This window comes from Haliotis rubra, unplaced genomic scaffold, assembly GCF_003918875.1.
Source record: "Haliotis rubra isolate DU_JTF1 unplaced genomic scaffold, ASM391887v1 Scf273, whole genome shotgun sequence".
NCBI lineage: Eukaryota > Metazoa > Mollusca > Gastropoda > Lepetellida > Haliotidae > Haliotis > Haliotis rubra.
Genome location: NW_025766814.1, coordinates 691,179 through 712,603, shown reverse-complemented (window position 1 = coordinate 712,603; position 21,425 = coordinate 691,179). Strand labels below are relative to the sequence as shown.

The 21,425-nt window shown below is 37.9% G+C and overlaps 1 protein-coding gene across 1 annotated transcript in view; it reads left to right on the top strand.

Annotated features, from left to right (window-relative positions):
• The window catches only part of LOC124280770 (suppressor of lurcher protein 1-like), a 205,652-nt gene that overhangs the window by 85,349 nt on the left and 98,878 nt on the right, over nt 1-21,425 (top strand). Inside the window, exons 5-10 of the mRNA XM_046716746.1 lie at nt 6,362-6,573; nt 9,178-9,240; nt 13,492-13,702; nt 15,805-15,822; nt 16,484-16,725; nt 19,223-19,258. Coding sequence (XP_046572702.1) covers nt 6,362-6,573; nt 9,178-9,240; nt 13,492-13,702; nt 15,805-15,822; nt 16,484-16,725; nt 19,223-19,258 — 782 coding nt within the window. The remainder of the gene's footprint in view (nt 1-6,361; nt 6,574-9,177; nt 9,241-13,491; nt 13,703-15,804; nt 15,823-16,483; nt 16,726-19,222; nt 19,259-21,425) is intronic.

The window sequence follows — 21,425 nt, the reverse complement described above, 5'->3', positions numbered from 1 at the left end:
CATTTACTGGTCAGGTCAAGTACGTAAGTAGATTACCGGTCTGGATAACATTTCACTGGTATTTGTACAGTGGGCCAGCGTACATGTAGATCCCTGTGGGATTTGTTCAGTGGAATTAGTAAGATGAACGCGTCTGCTGTAGGATTTACGCTGATCAGATTGTGAATTGTTATTTGACTTAAAAGGGGCAGACTGAGATATTATTAGCTGGAGATCTTCTTTGAGAATATGTGTTTAACTGATGCAGAATTTTGTGGGACATGAACTGTTATTGGAATTTTAGGGGCACACAATATATGATATGAGATTTTGTAGGGGCACACAATAAAAATGACATGGGACTTTTAGGGGCACACATTGAACTGGTAGGGGACTTTTAGGGGCACACTATTAAATGACATGGGACTTTTAGGGGCACACAATGAACTGATGTGGGACTTTTAGGGGCACTCAATGAACTGGTAGGGGACTGTAGGGGCACACTATTACATGACATGGGTCTTTTAGGGCAACGCAATGAACTGATTTGGGACTTTTGGAGGCACACAATAAAGTTATATGAGGCTTCTCAGGGCACGTGAACTGATATGAGTCTCTTCAGGGCACACAGTGAACTGATATGAGACTCTTCAGGGCACACAGTGAACTGATATGAGTCTCTTCAGGGCACACAGTGAACTGATATGAGACTCTTCAGGGCACACAATGAACTGATATGAGACTCTTCAGGGCACACAATGAACTGATATGAGACTCTTATGGACCACACAATAAACTGAGAACATTTTGTGGTAAGTAAAACATGAGTTGTTGGATAATTACATCTGAATATATCGGTGGATGGTTAAGTCCATTATGACAAATATCCACAAGGGCATAGGTCAGTGCCTGCTGTTTTTCTTCAAAAGGATCTACAGTAATGACTAAAGGATTAGAGGATGGTACATCTAAGTCAGTGACAAGCCTCAAGAGCACCTTACAGTTCCCAAGTCATTATCATGTTAGTTAGTTGCCAGATTGAATTGGGCACACATGAGATAGATCCAGACCTTCGTTCAACAACAGTTACAGTCTTACAGAGAAGTATTTTGGAAACTGGTTCACTGGTTGGATGCTGGTTCTGGTTTCCAGAGAATTACAGCTTGTCTGCCATGAAACTGTTTCACATATCGAGCTGGTTACCAGTTAAACTGTTTCACATATCGAGCTGGTTACCAGTTAAACTGTTTCACATATCGAGCTGGTTACCAGTTAAACTGTTTCACATATCGAGCTGGTTACCAGTTAAACTGTTTCACATATCGAACTGGTCACCAGTTAAACTGTTTCACATATCGAAACTGTTTCACATATCGAGCTGGTTACCAGTTAAACTGTTTCACATATCGTGGTTACCAGTTAAACTGTTTCACATATCGAACTGGTTACCAGTTAAACTGTTTCACATATCTGGTTACCAGTTAAACTGGTTACCAGTTAAACTGTTTCACATATCGAGCTGGTTACCAGTTAAACTGTTTCACATATCGAGCTGGTTACCAGTTAAACTGTTTCACATATCGAGCTGGTTACCAGTTAAACTGTTTCACATATCGAACTGGTCACCAGTTAAACTGTTTCACATATTGACTTTCACATATCGAACTGGTTACCAGTTAAACTGTTTCACATATCGAGCTGGTTACCAGTTAAACTGTTTCACATATCGAGCTGGTCACCAGTTAAACTGTTTCACATATCGAGCTGGTCACCAGTTAAACTGTTTCACATATCGAGCTGGTTACCAGTTAAACTGTTTCACATATCGAGCTGGTCACCAGTTAAACTGTTTTAACACATATCGAGCTGGTCACCAGTTAAACTGTTTCACCAGTTAAACTGTTTCACATATCGAGCTGGTTACCAGTTAAACTGTTTCACATATCGAGCTGGTTACCAGTTAAACTGTTTCACATATCGAGCTGGTTACCAGTTAAACTGTTTCACATATCGAGCTGGTCACCAGTTAAACTGTTTCACATATGGTCAGTTAAACTGGTTCACCAGTTAAACTGTTTCACATATCGAGCTGGTCACCAGTTAAACTGTTTCACATATCGAGCTGGTTACCAGTTAAACTGTTTCACATATCGAGCTGGTTACCAGTTAAACTGTTTCACATATCGAGCTGGTTACCAGTTAAACTGTTTCACATATCGAGCTGGTTACCAGTTAAACTGTTTCACATATCGAGCTGGTCACCAGTTAAACTGTTTCAGGTCCACAGTTATGTCTCATCCCCAGCTAAACTGGTTCTCAGATGTTGCTTGAATATTGCTAAAAGTGCCGTAAAACTAAACTCACTCACTGCAAAGGTCCAAAGGACCAAAGACCATAATCAACCCAGTTTGGACTAGTTTTGGAATGTTAGAACATTGGCACCAGTGGAAGTCTAAGGATTTAGTTAACAGCAGTAATCTCAAGGGTCTGTCATATATATGTGATAAATAACTGTTAGGGGATTTGATGTTTTGATATAGAAAGTAGGGACCAGATATGAGAAAGTGATGCATTACCCTAAATGGGGCTTTGCTCTTTGGGAGGTGCCTGTTTGAGAACTGTTCTTGCACTTAAGGGAGACATTAGCGTCTCTTGAGAAACATTGGACCATATGGATTGGTGGGTATTTGTTCAATACAGTGGAAACACTCACAGATCCTCAGATCAAACAGCATAATTCCAGCATTTAAGTTCCTTCAAATCTATTGAAAGTATTTTTTCCGCTAAGCTACCTACACATGTGCACATATTGGAGTTGTCCGGTCACTCAAGGTTATTACCTACAGGATTCAGTGACACATTTTTCTACTGAGGTTCGCCTACGCTAGATTAACTTGAAAACTTATAGATTTTAATGAAATATGTTTCTACACTTTTAACACTTTTGCTGTACTGTCTCATTTACATCAAGGGGCGGTGGGGTAGCCTAGTGGTTAAAGCGTTGGCTCGTCACGCCGATGACCCGGGTTCGATTCCCCACATGGGTACAATGTGTTAAGCCCATTTCTGGTGTCCCCAGCTGTGATATTGCTGGAATATTGCTAAAAGCGGCGTAAAACTAAACTCAGTCAGTCAGTCAGTCATTTACATCATTGTGTAGTTTTGTTGTTGAAGAACAAGGGGCCATGGGGTAGCCTAGTGGTTAAAGCAATCCCTCATCGCTCAAAAAGCAAAAACAGTATCATACATTTAATTGTAAGTTTATTTCAAACATCTCACAAAGGGCTGTTGACCCAACACCATTAGGTCATAGAGCAAGATTGATGGCTTCAATATGGAGGTTGAAAGAACAAGACAAGGCCTCTGTGATGTCATTTGAAACAGAACTAATAATGACCATCGTTAAGGAATCAGCAGGCCATTATAATTTGAAGCAGCCCGCTCCTTTCTGATAACTGGAGGGCGGTTTCATGCAGGATTCAGGAAATGTTCATCATCAAGCATAATTGTACACTTAGAGTTGCAAAACTTGACTTGTCACTATATGGCTGAAATATTGCTGAGGTGACGTTAAATTTTAACTCACTCACTCACTCCAAAACTTGAGTAAGTGAGTGAGTTTAGTTTTACACTGCTTTTAGCAATATTCCAGCAATATCAAGGCAGGGGACAGCAGAAATGAGCTTTACGCATTGTGCCCATTTAGGGAATCAAACCTGGGTCTTCGGCATGAAGAGCAAACGTTTTAACCACTAGGCTACCCTACCTCCCACAAAACTTAACAAATGAAGAGCACAGTGTTATGCTACACTATGAAAGATTTCAACAGTTCAAGGGTCAGCTTTTTTAAACAATCTGGATTGATTGCATGGTGATTGAACTTTTTGATCTGACCATGTCCGCTAGTGTGTACTGTCGATTTCACGTCAATATCGCAACCATTGCATCAGGTTTATAGCCATGTCCATGCGATGAAAATACCTTTGAGAATTTCGAATTAATTTCTTCGTGACTGCACATTTATTTTGAATGGAAAATCATTTGACATACTGGTCATAAAGTAATCAATTTTCTCTAAGCTGTCAAGATGATTGACAGGTTGTTGAAAACAATATTTCAGATGTCAGTATCTCTCTAGGTAGCGTGACATATACATTTCATCTACTTTCTATCAAATTTGAAACCAGAGGAAATAAATTAACTTAAACTGTGTCAACAAAAAGGGATCAAACAAATCTTTTTCTCTTTCCCAAGGTGTTACTGAAATGTTCATTACCTTATTCATTTCGAATTTTAAGTTTAATAACTTCTTTCAAATATCACATGAATTCTACAGGCTCAGAATGTAATAGCATGAATGTGACAAAACATTGTAAAAATACAATGTCAGATGTCAATTACGACTGGAACGCAGATGCAAATATTTTCTGTCAAAGATTAATTATTTCTCATGGGACAGCGAATACATTTGTTCCAAACCTTTGTCCAATCCGCTAATGTGACCTCTTGCTTCTTGGGACGATTCAGATTAGGAATTGTTATTTATCTGCTTCGTCCTTGATGCATTTGGTCATCATCCCAATTCTTTGAAGCTCTTGAGAAAAAGATCAAAATATGCGCAAGCATGATAACTTCAGTAGGGGCTTTTCTCGATGCACTTTTAAAAGTGCGTGCTCAATTTGATTGGGAAAGTCTGGATTTGACACTCGCTTCCATGTTGTCGTCAGAATGTTTTAAATGAGCTGTACAGATTGTGTTTCTTTTCCAACGAATGGCACTTCCATGTGTTTGCTCTGATCCTTTCAAATTGCTTTTTCCTGACTTGGACGGAAGGGGGATTTAAGCAGAATTTATTTAACCTTGGTCTTCTTTAGTGTAATGAATTTTTTACTTGACACAGATATCCCACATATGATGGCTTATGGCAGAGATTTGTGTGTCATCTTTGTCATTACTCAACTTTTCCAGATTGGATTTAGATACAATCTTGTGAATAAATTCAAAACTCAATTGAAGAAAGAGACTGATTTCTTCAAATCCACATCTTAGCGTATTGGACCTGCCTTTGTAGACAATATGGACACCAGCGTTGTTGCATGCTTGATTCCAATATGTCTAATCGACTGTCAACTACCAAAGTATGTAGATGTTAAAAGACAATGTCTGACATTGATTGCACGGAGGACATTTTTACCCTTTTGTGAACACCTGGTGTTATCTTTCTTTTCCAGTGATCTAATCATATAACTTTAACTAATATATTGCCTGTAATGCCAAGTGGAATCTGTTTTGGAGACAGTGATTTTCTGGAGTTATGAAACATTGGCTGACATTGTGTTACCGCTAGGGCAATGAATGCTTTATTTCCATGAACACCTGGTGTCATCACTGATTTTTTCAGTAGACCATTTGCATAATTACACATTATTTTGTCTTTTTTTTTTCAACTGAAATCTGTTTTGTTTCTGGTGTTGGTGCTTTATGTTATATTTACATCAGAAAAATATTTGTTCATCACAAAATGATTGAAAATCATATATGTGATATATGTTTTCATTACCTTGATAAACCAGAAAATCAGAAAATAAAAGGGTATAACAACACAGTCAACCAAACAGCTGCATTGGACCATCCAACATTTGACTTGATGACATACAATCTACCAAATCTTTGAGAGTGAGTGAGTGAGGTTTCACGCCGCTTTTAGCAATATTCCAGCAACATCATGGCGGGGACACCAGAAATGGGCTTCACACATTGTACCCATGTGAGGAATCTAACCTGGGTCTTAGGCATGACAAGCGAACACTTTAACCACTAGGCTACCCCACTGCCCCCTTTGAATTGGACCACCCGATAGATCCATTCGATAGATCATTGTCTGCCGTTGGTTTTGTTCTGTTTTTGTACATTGTGGGCAGTTGGATTCATTGGTAAGATTATATAATTGCCATATGATTTACTATGGTTTATAAAATACACCACCCATTTATTCAAGTTGACTAAGAGGTTTTAGGGGGGCGATCCGGGGTAGAATAGGTCTTCAGCAACCCATGCTTGCCACAAAAGGCGACTATGCTTGTCGTAAGAGATGACTAAGGGGATCAGGTGGTCAGGCTCGCTGACTTGGTTGACATATGTCATCGTATCCCAGTTACGTAGATCAATGCTTATGCTGTTGATCACTGGATTGTTTGGTCGAGACTTGATTATTTACAGACCGCCACCATATAGCTGGAATGCTGCTGAGTGCAGTGTTAAACAACCAACCAACCAACATTTCAGCGATGACACTGCCATGGAGCTATGCTTATGTTAAATGGACATTTTACACTGTAACCAAGGGTCACTTATATTGAACTTGTTTTCTATTCTTTTTCAGTGTATGTACGGACTTTTTGCGATTATTTCTCTACCTGGATGGCCCAGGAATTAACGAGCATGATCGACATTCAGAAGAGCTTTGTGGCAGCCTCAATAGCACTCAGAAGAAGTATTTTTCTGCTGATCGAGCTCTCATTCTGGAGCTTCATGCCGATGGTTTGCCTGGCAACTTTACAGGTTTCCAAGGAAGATACCAATTTTTAGATAAAGGTGAGAATGGTTTCAATAATTAAATAATTTATTTTATAATTCAAATTAAATATGCGATAAATAAATTATGTAGCTTAGAGTACTAGTGTTATCAGTTACTGAGTATAATTATTAGTTTAAGTGGAAGATGGTTGCGCTGGTTTTAAGATCAGTATTTTACATTTTTGTTCTTGTAGTGTAGTGTTTCCAATTTGTCTTGATGGAATCTTCGAGTACAGTCTGGATGTATTCAGTATGCATGTAGGCTTAATGTAGAGGCTTAGAATTCTTAAGTCCCAGCTGTGAATTCTCTTACAAGGTCATTTTGTGTGAGACATTTCTTTGAAGTTGTCTTTCAATTGCCGTTGAAGCAGATGTGAATAATGTTATGTTGTTTGTGGAGAAAGGCAACAGCTCAGATGAGGCTCTTCTTTTGAAATGCCAGACTGAATTGCTATATGATGAAAGATAGTATATGATATAATGATAAATAAATAACCTTTGATATATTGAATATTTTTGTTGCTTTGCTAATAATTTTATCATAATATTTATCTGGGAATGCAATAAATATTGATGTTTTATAAAATCTTATACAGTATAATTTATCAGATAGGTAAAAGGTTAAGGTAATATCTTAAATTTAGTTAAGACAGAGAATTTTATAAGTTTTTTTTTTTCTTTTTGGTAAAGCAAATAATTTATGATTGCACTCTTTCTTTTCTTAGGCATTTTTATATGTATTTTGAACCTCTATAACACACATCACAGTGTTAAACATCCTTGCATGATATTGGTATAATCAGCCCCTGTTGGTATGAAAAAGACATCTACATACTGCTTATAAATAGCAAACTCAGTTATAGATACCTGGAAAAAGATCTGCACCAATATCTGCATAAAATGCACATGTTCCATATGCAATACTCATAAAATCGACATGCAGATGACATTTCCAAATTTGAAGCATCTGTAAAGTCAAAAGAAAATCACTTTTAATTTTACCATATGTTCCTGTGTCAGATCAGGTGAACAATTTATTTGGCTTTGCATGTGTTTGTGATGGATGTCAGTATTGGGGCAGGATCACTAACCTTTCTGCAAACACCTGGTAGCATCACTCTATGACACTGATTCAGAAAGATTCACATGAGTGTAAAGAAAGGTTGTGTATAATAATTTAAGAAATATATTTAAGGTACATCCTGGAAAAAGAAGTAGTACGTTTATTCTAATTGATCCACAAAGGCACTGAACATGAAGAGGTCAAACTTTATATAGTTTGTGAACAGAAAAAGAAAATCATTCATCAAAAGAAATAAAAATTATTAATATGGTCTATATGCAAATTATTTATAAGTGAAATTTTAAGAAATAATTAAATTTGTATAGTGTAATTAATATCTTAAATTATTCCTAATTTTTTTGTTGAATGGTGTGCACTGTTAGATTGAGGAAATTTTATTACACTGATACAAAATGTCACATGACTTCTAATTTAACACAAACAGTTAAAGTAACTTCTACTCTTTACACAAAAAGGGGCGGTGGGGTAGCCTAGTGGTTAAAGCGTCCGCTCATCACGCCGAAGACCCGGGTTGGAATCCCCACATAGGCACAATGTGTGAAGCCCATTTCTGGTGTCCCCTGCCGTGATGTTGCTGGAATATTGCTAAAAGCGGCGTAAAACCATACTCACTCACTCACTTTAGACAAAAAAAAAGAATGCGAAGACTACGATGAGGACAGGGAGGAAATTTGACATCATTGAAAATAGGGTAACAAAACAGAATTAGTAACAAGACATATTTTAGTGTAAATAATCAAGTTAATTGAGTATTTCATAGCAACACCAGAAGAGTTGCTGCTCATGAAAAGCGGATTTTTTATACTTGATACTTATAGAAATATTGCACTTACACGCAGCTGACAAACACGAAAGTGTTAAAATCCTTGTAACAAGAAATAACACGTCAGATCACAGTTATCATTTTTACATTCTGTATTTGCTTACATATTATTACATGTTTGAAAATCACATCAGCAAAATTATAAATAGAAATATTGATTCAATAGACTCACATTTGTACTCAACATCACAATCCACCTTGAAAGGTAAGAAAAGATGAAAATAAATTTATCTGAACATTTCCTCTTTTCTCTACTGCATTTTGTTATTGACCTTTACAACCTTGTTTGTTTTATGTCTATGACTTAACTTATGTATTTTGATCAATATGAAAACATGTATCACCTAAAACTGGGATTCACTGCTGAAATATGAGTTAACATTAGTATGGACAAAGGGAGAGAACTCTAAATTTGTTCAGTTAAACACTAAAACTTTGCTTTGCAGGAAATAAATGAAGCATGAGTAAAATAACTGATTATTTGCAGTTTTTCATAGTTTTAAAGTTTGGTATTTTTTTCTAACTTGTGGCACTCATTATTTTCCAAACTGAAACACCTCTGTCACACCTATGCTTCTAGTGCTTAATCCCTTTAGGAATATATCTGTTGATTCATGCCTGTTTGTTGATCAGAATTTAGATGATATTTATGGTATGTTATTAATACAGTTAGCTATTTAAGTTATTAACACATATCCTGCATCTAACTTTTCAGAAAGCTTGAGTCGAAAGGAATTAGAAACACAACAGTCAATGTTAATAAAATCACCTAGATATGGTAATGAGCAGCGTGTGAATACTAACATCAGTGTGAAGCTTATAATGTGATATACTGGTCATGTGACCAGCACTTGCTGACCAATACCTGAGGTGATGTAGGGGCTGGCGATAGGGTGTTGTAGGGGAGGGGGAGTGATTTGGTAGGGGTGACGATTTGGTTTTTGTAGGAGTTGGAGATACTAATGGGGGTGTTGTATAGGGTGGGGATAGGGTGTTGTAGGGGAGGGGGAGTGATTTGGTTTTGTAGGGATGACGATTTGGTTTTTGTAGGAGTTTGAGATTGGGTACTAATAGGGGTGTTGTATAATGCGGAGACTGGGTGTTGTATGGGTGCTGATTGTCTGTTGTAGGGGAGGGTCATTGGGGTGGTAGAGGTCGGCGAATGACTGTTGTAGGATATTGAACAAACTTTATGGATAACAACTTCTTTCATTTCGTGAGTTTCGATACAGATTCTTGTACCGTTGTCAAGCAGGAACAAGAATCTGTATCGAAACGTCGCACTTACGAAATAACAGAAGTTGTTATCCCTAAAGTTGTGTAATATTGTTTGTCCCAACTCATAAAATGCCACTCTGTTGTAGGGGGTGGCAATTGGGGGTTGTAGGAGGTGGCAATTGGGGGTTGTAGGGGGTGGCAATTGGGGGTTGTAGGGTGTTGGGGTTGTAGGGGTGAAATTGGGGGTTGTAGGGGTGGCAATTGGGGTTGTAGGGGTGGCAATTGGGGGTTGTAGGAGGTGGCAATTGGGGGTTGTAGGAGGTGGCAATTGGGGGTAGGAGGTAGATTTGGGGTTGTAGGGGTGGCAATTGGGGATTGTAGGAGGTGGCAATTTGGGGTTGTAGGAGGTGACAACTGGGGGTTGTAGGAGGTTGTAGGAGGTGACAATTGGGGGTTGTAGGGGTGGCAATTGGGTTGTAGGAGGTGGCAACTGGGGGTTGTAGGGGTGGCAATTGGGGGTTGTAGGAGGTGGCAATTGGGGGTTGTAGGAGGTGGCAATTGGGGGTTGTAGGGGGTGGCAATTGGGGGTTGTAGGAGGTGGCAATTGGGGGTTGTAGGGGTGGCAGGGGGGTTGTAGGAGGTGGCAACTGGGGGTTGTAGGAGGTGGCAATTGGGGGTTGTAGGGGGTGGCAATTGGGGGTTGTTGGGGTTGAAATTGGGGGTTGTAGGGGGTGGGATTGTTGATGGAACGTGCTGATAGTGGTGTATAGGTGAGTGAGTGTGTGCATTGAGAGAAATAGGTAAGTGATTGACTGTGTGGAGGATATGTAGATGAGTGAGTGAGTGAGTGCTTGTGTGGAGAGTAATGTAATGCTGTGTTGAGATTGATATCGAAATGTGGTGAATGAGTGAGGGATATATGTAGATGAGTGAGTGTGTCAAGAATGAGTGAGTGTGTGAGTGAGCAGTGAGTGAGTGACAAGAGTAATATATTGGTATGTTGCAACTGATATCTCTAGGTGAATGAGTGAGTGATATATGTAGATGAGTGAGTGAGTGTGTCAAGAGTGAGTAAGTGAGTGAGTAACAGTGACGAGAGTAATATATTGGTATGTTGCAACTGATATCTAATGGTAGGTGAATGAGTGAGTGATATATGTAGATGAGTGAGTGAGTGTGTTAAGAGTATGTAGAGAATGATATCTTGTTAGTGAGTATTGTGTTGAAAGTGGATAGTAGATATTGGATAGTGAATAGGTTTGATAAAGTGATATACATCTGATTGACTGACTGAGCGGCGAGTGGTATATTGGAGGGTGAACAAGTGTATTGGAGATATAGGAAAGTGTGTTGAGAAGTGATTCCTGGTTTGTGAATGAATTGTGAGAATTATACACATAAATAAATAAATGAAAGGTGTAGAGGTTTACAGAATTTACATAAATGGTTAAAAATATTGTGAACCAGACCACCAACATCTCAAACTACCAAGGGGAGCAACTCTTGTATCCATGACTATCTGTTTTATGTCATGTGATAATTCTTCAGACCTATCTGATCTGGTGATCACAGTATGGGTTATAAACTTAATTACTCAGGTGTTGGTCTGCAGGGTCAAACTTTTGCAAACTAGATGTGAATTTTTTTTTTTATTCCATGTTATACCAGATTTTATGCATAGAGCTACCTCTGAAAGAATGGATGTTGTTTTTTTCCCCAACTTTTTAACTACAAAACTGAAATTCATCCTGGCATACTGCTCAAGATTTATTTTGGTATTTCTTTTAACAAATACCTTATTTATTTTTCTATTTTTTCTATTCATGTGCCCGGTATCAAACCCTGTTTATATGTTGTTCTTCTTACTAAACAATTAACTGTCAAAAACTTCTCTGTCTTACTATCTCATTGCCTTTTGTGCACTTTTAATGTTATATGTGACAAGGGGCGAGTTATGTATCATAATAACCTTTGATCCCTTTTGGAGAGTGATTAACATAATCATATACAAGATTCCTCGATGCTGGTGACGTGCATGGGGATCAGGTGGCTAGTCGATGCTCGCTCTATCAACCACTGTTTTCCAGCTCTTGGCTTAAGTCTATGAATGTTTCAGACTGCTCTGAAAATATTTAGAAGTGTCGTGGTGGGGTGTCTAGACTAGGCACTAAAGATTATATACTTTGGGAATCAAACCCAGATCTTTGGCAGGACAAGCACAATTGCTGATGCAGAATTAAGCAACTTTCACTCACTCACTGAACCAATAGGTAATCCTTCTACTGGTTTAACATGTTGACCGCCTATCACGAGTATACTCGTAGTATCAATTCTGGCGGAATATGCCACTACAAGTTATCTTGTAGCTACATCAGTGAAATTTTAAAACAAATTTCACATGTTGGAAAATCGGCACAAGAATCAAACGTCTCCTAGTGTTCTTTGTTACCTCCAGGAGACGATTGCTTCTTGTGCCTGTTTAACCAACATGTGAAACATGTTTTAAAATACCACTGATGTAGCTACAAGATAACTTGTAGTGGCTGTTTTACCAACATGTGAAACATGTTTTAAAATACCACTGATGTAGCTACAAGATAACTTGTAGTGGCTGTTTCACCAACATGTGAAACATGTTTTAAAATACCACTGATGTAGCTACAAGATAACTTGTAGTGGCTGTTTCACCAACATGTGAAACATGTTTTAAAATACCACTGATGTAGCTGCAAGATAACTTTTAGTGGCTGTTTCACCAACATGTGAAACATGTTTTAAAATACCACTGATGTAGCTACAAGATAACTTGTAGTGGCAAATTCAGCCAGAATTGATACTACGAGTATACTGGTGATAGGCAGTCAATGTGTCAACAGTACAGCTGCAATATTGTGGCTTAAAAACATTTATTTTGGACAAATAGTACCTTCATATATCTTTTTATGTATTGTGTGTAAAATATTCAGAAGAAAACATTCAGAACAGTGTTGTATATATATATTTACCAATAGCTTATGTATCTGCACCAGCTTTCAACATTGAGTGAATTTGTTGTAATATATGCACATTTATGCAAATTATTTGAATATTACGTTATATTCATTATCGTTGTGTATATTATGTGAAATGAGCTCAAAGTATAATTAGGGACACTGAGGATGAAAATCGATAGAGCAAGGACGAGAGGGTTTAGGGTGTTTTTTGACTTCATGTCTCTACAACATATGTGCACAAGGATTTTCTATTCCTTTTCTGCAGTTCTTTTGATTCTGTTTTTATATAAAACTCCAGATCTTGAAGTTCTACATATCACCAAAGTTTCTAATAAGACATTAAAGACATTGATGTTTCTGAAATATGAGTGATATGTTCTCTGTTTTCATCTTTTATGTCCATAATATTCTTATATATTTAACTATAAAATTCTGTTAAATCTTATCTTTTCACAAATTAGTTATGTAACCAGCTATATGGAGCTAAGTTTGGAAAAATATAGAATTGTGTCCTCTTTCAGTGTTTACATTTGTATGTTTTATTTGATGAAGCTCAAAGATCATAGTAATATCATAATTAATTCAGGTAAACAAATAAACAGTAATGAATATGAAATCATGAAGTTAGGATTGACATATACATTGTTGAGAATTCAAGATAATGGACCCTGAAAATTTCAGAAAATATTTTCATGAATATAAATCAAAACTGTTTAAAAATATAACATGCTTTAGACTGAATGATAAATGATTTTCTTTTCAGGAATATCATTGTAACTTGCTGTTTTTTTATGATTTCTTTTTTCTGTCTTTTTCAGAACAATTTGTGATATCTGGAACCAAAATGCACGGGACCCAGTGTACATATTATTTTGATAGTAATAACACGAAATCTGGTCGACTCTTCTCTCCATTTTACCCTCAAAACTACCAGCCTATGTCCAAATGTCAGTACCATTTCCAGGCAAAACAGGGAGACAAAGTGAGAATATTTTTTCAAAACATCCAACTGCATCACACAGGAGGAAGGTAATTATCATTGCTATCATCATCCTTTTCTTCATTAATATTCATCATCATCATAACATATACTTCCCATCAAAAGTTTATCCTCACTGAAAACACTCACTATATGTTATGCATATACATTGTATATGGTTACATCGAAGATTGATTTCTCCACTACTTTGGGGGAACCAACTGCAAACCTTATGCAGATGAATTTCACAAGGATCATGCATCAAATTGCTGAAAAGCATGTGCAAATATCATGAATGTGAACAGCTGCGTTTTGGTGTAAAGTTTTGTTCAGAATTCGCCAATTTTCACTGATTTTTATCATTTATTGAACTCATGACAATAATCTTTTCAACGTTACAAATTTGTTTTACAATGCATCAGTTCATGTGTAAACAGTACCTTTAAACAGTATGGAATATTTTGCAAAAATTTAGTTACCTGAAGGCTATATTTACACTAGTGAGTCTAAATTTTTGATGGGCAGTATATTTCATTTGGGGTTTTATTTTAAATAAGGATGAAAGCATGTTTAACAGGGAGGAAGGTATATTATCATCATTATTATTATCCTTTTTTCCCTTAATATTCATAATCATCATAACATTTCATTTGGGGTTTTATTTTTTTTGTTTAACAGGGTTGTGTCTGATAATTCCAAAATATTTTATATGTGTATTTCATGACTTTTTACTTTTTTGTAAATTATTTGGTTATTTTATCAAATTTAAATATTTTCAATATTGTTTTCACATAGTTTACTTTTTGCTAATAGTTACAGCTTAAGAAGGGGGTTAGACATGTTTGTGTTTTCTATAGAACTTGTTTTTCAAACATGCTTTTATTGGTAAAAATGTTTCCAGAAAAGTTAGTTATACATAACCATGATTCTTGTATCATATGTATCAACATTTACCTCACTTTTGAACTTTTGGCATTATAAATAATTTGGTAAAGCATGTATCTGTGTAAGAAATAGAAGATCATTTGACAAAAAGTCATGTCACTCATATTACAGTTTTTTAGCTTAATCTATTGGATTTTTGGGGAGTTTCTAGCCCAAACATTGATCATTTCAAGCAGTGTGTGAAATAGCCTGAAAATAATGCTGGACAAGGGGGCTTGCTAGCCTAACACGTGACTTGCCATTTTCAAATTTAACTATTGAAAAATGCCTTGACCATTTGTAATAAATTCTGTTTTTGTACTTCTGTGTTTGATCCCATTTCCCTTCACAGCTCATGTTTAACTAGAGATAATGACCATAAAATTGGAATGCAAGTTGTGCTGTTAATTAAGACATTTTTTAAGTCAAATTGTGAGAGTAGATTAAGAAACATTCAACGCCCGACAATGTTTGATATGGGTAGTCAAGTTTGTTAAATAACACTGTTTCTAATTGGTTGACCTTAGTACTCGTAATATAACCAACCAAAACAGATTTGATGCACAGTGTTTCAGTTGCTCAAAATCTTGATAATTTCTTTTCACAACCACTGTTTGTTCTGGATATTAAATATAGTTGTCACTATTTTTATGATACATCAATACAGATGTACAGAAATGGGAGACCTTTGTTTTTGATCAGCTGAGAGAGGTACATAATCATTTGTCTTAATAATGAAACACTGTACTTGTGTACTATGAAGCTATTTGTACTGTACTATGTACTACTGAGGTAAAATCTGCAAACTTGTATCACTTCATATACAGGCTTTTACATATTTGTAAACAGCAGGATATTTGACAATGTGATCAAGGAAGCTACCTGTACTGTACTGTACTGTACTGTACTACTGAGGTCAAGTCTGTAAACATAATTCTGGGAATACAAACATGAAAAAAAAAAAATTAATCTTAAAATTTCAATAGCTTGTGTTGCAAGGGGCATTTCAGAATGTTTAAGCTCAACTGAAATTTTGCTATTTGCAGGCAGCTATTTCACACACTGATTTCAAGTATACCATTGTTACTCTTTTTGTCATTATTCATTAGTATTTGACACAGATCTCTGATACATGTGTAGTTTTGCTTAAGATGCGATTTCAGATATTCATGGAATATTACCACAAATTTCTAATTTTGATCTTTCACATTTTTTAATTTTTGCACAGTAGCAAAGGAGAGACCAGGTATAGTGGCTGTGCGATGAGATGTATCCCACACGCGTGGTGCTTTGTTCATATCCCCCAACAACCTTCACCTTTGTATATATCAGAATATTTGAAAAAGTGGCAAATGAAAACATTTCACAATATCCTACAAAAAATGCATATCGTTGTGTGTACTAGTTCACCTAGAATCGTGCTAAGCTGGCGTGTAAAAGGTTGTGCAGTTTTTTATGAATTCACATACACGATGTCATGTATAAAATGTATCACTTCCTGACAAAGCGCAAAATTTCCCTTTTCACTGTGTTGTTGAAGAATCATTTCAGGAGTGTCCACAAACAATATATACAGAACCCAAAAAGAAAGACATCATGATTTTTTGGAGGGATTTTTTAATGAAATTGTGTACTCAGTTTTCACTCCCAAAAAATACCCCAAAATATTCATGATGCCTAACTTTTTTTGTTCAGTATATTTCCCAGATTCAATGTTATACTTGCAAATATGTCCTGTTTTTACAATTGATGACATCATATTCGCATGAATTGTACGCCCCAAAATATAGTTTTAAAAAATGGCTGAGACCTCATGAGCATGTGCGTCAGTCTCTATGACAATGAATTTGAAGAATGTTTTAGCTTGTTCGTAACCTGGTATCTAAAATGTTGTCTTTGTTTTGCAGTTGTCGTTACAGCCCTGATGCCATTGTTGTTTACAATGGCCGAGACAGAAGTGCAGACGTTATCGGTCATTACTGCGATATCCAGAATCAAGTAGAACTTACTTCAACTGGCCGTAATTTGTTCATTGAATTCTATTCTGACGGCAAGTATGAAGCTCAAGGTTTTGCCGCCAGGTACAACTTCATCGGCCCCTCGACCCCGAGATCAGTGACAACTCAGTCGAAAGCAGTGCCTATTAACGGTAGGACCTCATTAACGTACCTCTCTGTGTACACCTTGAGTAACCCGCTGTGTGCTTCATGGTTGTATGGCCATGTACCTCCTTTTGTGCATTCATGTGTACCTCATCATAGTGCATACATGTACCTCCTTTTGTGCATTCATGTCTATTATTCATCAACAGTCTTCATTTCATTATCGTCCTCTTTTGCTCATAATACTACTTTCCTGTGTACCACTTTACAGTTAATTCCCATGTACCTTCATATAGTGCCTTCCTGTATATCTAATTTAAGTGTGTTCATATGAGCTCCTTGGATTAGCTACTTATGTAGCCCTTTAGATTATTTTCCTGTGTATTTTCTTAGATTAGCTTCTTGTGTACCTCCTCTGTGTAGCTCCTTATAAAAACTTCCTGTGTACCTTCTTGTAGTACCCTCCTTGTAGTACCCTCCTTGTACCTCCTTGTAGTACCCTCCTGTGTACCTCCTTCTACCCTAGTACCCTGTGTACCTCCTTGTTGTAGTACCCTCCTGTGTACCTTCCTTGTACCCCTCCTTGTGTACCTCCCCCTTACCTCCTTGTACCCTCTTTGTGTACCTCCTTGTAGTACCCTCTTGTGTACCTCCTTGTAGTACCCTCCTGTGTACCTCCTTGTAGTACCCTCCTGTGTACCTCCTTGTGGTACTCCTGTGTACCTCCTTGTGTAACTTCTTGTAGTACCCTCCTGTGTACCTCCTTGTAGTACCCTCCTGTGTACCTCCTTGTAGTACCCTCCTGTGTACCTCCTTGTAGTACCCTCCTGTGTACCTCCTTGTAGTACCCTCCTGTGTACCTTCTTGTAGTACCCTCCTGTGTACCTCCTTGTAGTACCTCCTGCCTCCTTGTAGTGTGTACCTCCTTGTAGTACCCTCCTGTTCCTGTGTAGTACCTCCTCCTGTGTACCTCTTATGTAGTACCTCCCTGTGTACCTCCTTGTAGTACCCTCCTGTGTACCTCCTTGTAGTACCCTCCTGTGTACCTCCTTGTAGTACCCTCCTGTGTACCTCCTTGTAGTACCCTCCTGTGTACCTCTTTGTAGTACCCTCCTGTGTACCTCCTCCTGTAGTACCTCCCCTGTGTACCTTGTTGTAGTACCCTCCTGTGTACCTCCTTGTAGTACCCTCCTGTGTACCTCCTCCTGTGTAACCTACCCCTCCTGTGTAACCCTCCTTGTAGTACCCTCCTGTGTACCTTCCCTCCTGTGTACCTTGTCCTTGTGTACCTCTTGTGTGTACCTCCTTGTAGTACCCCCTGTGTACCTCCTTGTAGTACCCTCCTGTGTACCTCCTTGTAGTACCCTCCTGTGTACCTCCTTGTAGTACCCTCCTGTGTACCTCCTTGTAGTACCCTCTTGTGTACCTCCTTGTAGTACCCTCCTGTGTACCTCCTTGTAGTACCCTCCTGTGTACCTCCTTGTAGTACCCTCCTGTGTACCTCCTTGTAGTACCCTCCCCTCCTGTGTAGTTCCCTCCTGTAGTACCCTCCTCCTTGTGTACCCCTCCTGTGTACCTCCTCCTGTGTACCCTCCTGTGTACCTCCTTGTAGTACCCTCCTGTGTACCTCCTTGTTGTAGTACCCTCCTGTGTACCTCCTTGTAGTACCCTCTCTGTGTACCCTCCTTGTAGTACCCTCCTTGTAGTACCCTCCTCCTTCTGTGTACCCTCCTTGTACCCTCCTGTGTACCTCCTTGTAGTACCCCTGCTGTGTACCCCCTTTGTAGTACCCCTCTGTGTACCTCCTCCTGTAGGTACCCTCCTGTGTACCTCCTTGTAGTACCCTCCCTCTTGTGTACCTCCTTGTAGTACCTCTCCTGTGTGCCCTCCTTGTAGTACCCTCCTGTGTACCTCCTTGTGTATCCCTCCTGTGTACCTCCTTGTAGTACCCTGCTGTGTGCCCCCTTGTGTAGTACCCTCTTGTGTACCTGTGTACCTCCCTCCTTGTAGTACCCTCCTGTGTGCCTCCTTGTAGTACCCTACTGTGTACCTCCTTGTAGTACCCTCTTGTGTACCTCCTTGTAATACCCTCCTGTGTGCCCCCTTGTGTGTACCTCCTTGTAGTACCCTCTGTGTGTACCATATCATATCTGTATCATGTCAATGTCTCATTGTCCTGTCAAATATACTGATCTTCCTTTATAAAACATATCTGTGGTATTTAAGTGTTCATACGTTTTCTCATCAAAACTCTATTGTTTATTTTATCATATGAATCATGTTTGAGTCTCTTCATGTAGTTAGAAACTAATATTGTGGTCATACTGCAACCAATATTCCCTGAACCAAGTCAGGACATTTATGTTCATTATGCGAATGAAGCACTCATAAAATATAGAGAGAACCATCCATCTTTTCCTTATGCAAATTTGGCCAGTCACCATTGTTTTCCCTTTCATCCAGTAATTTGATTATGTTTTATGCCATGTAAATCAACTGAGTTTTCTTAAAAAATTATTCCAGTAGATTTATCTGTTTCTGTAGGGGTAACTTACCGACCGCGGCCAACCAGCTCCGATGGTGAGTACCAATTTTAGCATGACTATTGTTACTGGTGCATATGTTTGAGATGGACTTCTTCTTGAAGCAATGTTTACTCAGGTATCCAGAATATGATGAATTTGTAAACATATTCACAAATTCTATCAGAAATTCTAGAATATTGATATATATTAAAAATCTCTATCTGCTTAGAGCTCTTATTTGTACTTATCAACCTTTAGCTTTCAAAGCAATGATCGAAGGGAGCAAGTTTCAACAAAGTTAGGAGAGCAAATCTCAGCTAATGCATGTGAATTTGAATCAAAACCAAAGCCTAGACTGCTTCAAGGATAAGACCTTGCTTTGAATTTGTTCATGCATTGTGGCTATATATACACATATGTATGTGCCAGGAGTGTGTTGGAACTTGGATACAATTTTGACTGTGAATTCGAAGGTACTGACATTTCTTGATTCACTAAGGATAGTATCTAAGCTATCATCCTGTTACATAAGTGAAGGTTATCTTATAAATGCTCTTATTAAGAGATAAACCCAGTTTGCTTTGAATTGACATGTTTCAAATGCAGATTTGATGCCTCAAAATTTCACTCATGTCATAGTCCAAGGCTTATGTTTTGAAAAAATATTTGATGAATAAGAATATGAGTATCAACTGAGGAGGATCACGTTTTAGTGCATCCATATATTCAGTACTCTCTTCACAGTCACTCTTCAGAATATTTTCTTCAGATTTCAGGAAGTATTTTTGTGTGCATTTTTTTGCATGACCCCATTCCTGATACAAGAACCGTCAATGTGTGTTTTGTAAATAAACTGGGGTGCGGAGTATAATGTTGTCAGTGACATGTAACTCAGGTGTTTTGAATATATTTGATGTGTTATTGTTTGCAGTGGAACTTGTGTAACAGAGGCTTCATTCCCCTGGTAAATTACTGGGGTGGGTTGGTGGGGGTGAGGATAAAGTCCAGGGTCACTGCTTCCTTCCTTGGGAAGCCAAGTGTTTAAAACGTTTGCTCATCGTGCCGAAGACCCTGGTTCGATTCCCCAAATGGGTACAAAGTGTGAAGCCCATTGCTGGTGTCCCTGCTGTGATATTGCTGGAATACTGCTAAAAGGGGCGTAAAACTAAACTACTCCACACCCAGATTACATTTTAAACCCAGAATCGGTTTGACAGGGGAATGAATTATCCTTTACACTTGTACTTCATGATGTCAACTGTTTTTCATATTCCAGGACTCAATTCATTTATGAAACTTTTCAGTCAAAAGGTTTTTTGTTGTTTCCTGGTAATTCGATATCTCAAAATTGATTTTGTAGTTAACATATCATGTGTTGCTTTTCAAATGAGATGGGGTTTTTATTTCAAAGGACATGTTTGTTCTGTGTAGTCTCGATAAATCATACTTAAAGTTCCTGAGTTTCTAAAGTTGTACAAGTTACAATGAGTTGATAAACCATTCATATCACAAAAGGTGATATTGCACTGCCTATGGAAACATTTTGATTGGATAGAGTAAGAAATGGATGAGTCAAAGAAACATTTTATGCAGTCTGTTTTAACATGCTGTCTGACTGGGCAAATATATGGTATAATTGCTCTTTAGTCATGGGATGTTATGAATTTGGTGAAGTAAACATTGATCTATTTTGTGAATCATAATATATTGCATGGAATATTGCATATGCAGAACTTGACCTATACATACTTTGATGAATAGCAATTCTAAAGATTTACATTTGCTGGAAAGAAGAGAATTGTTTGTTTCTGTTTTAGCTGATTGACTTCAGTGTACTGACCTTCTCATCTTTTTCAGCCAAAAATTAATATTAATCATTAATACTTTAAGGCATACTGTGCACAGGTTATAATTACCTGCCCTTGAAACTGTCATGAGAGTTACCTGCCTTGCCCTTGAGAATTACCTGCCCTTGCAAGTTACCCACTCTGGAGAGTTACCTCCCCTTGAAAGTTACCATCCCTAAGAGAGCACATGTATTCCACAGAAAAACAATCCTTCATATTGTGAAAGGTCAGTGAAGAAGCAAGAACAAAAGATTTTCTCCCTTCTCCCATGTGTTTTCTTGATAAATTGTCCTGTAATTTCATTCTGTAACTGAATCATGCATGTAGACATCAGGTTGATCACCCCAGAGACCATATACCGATACTGGTGATATG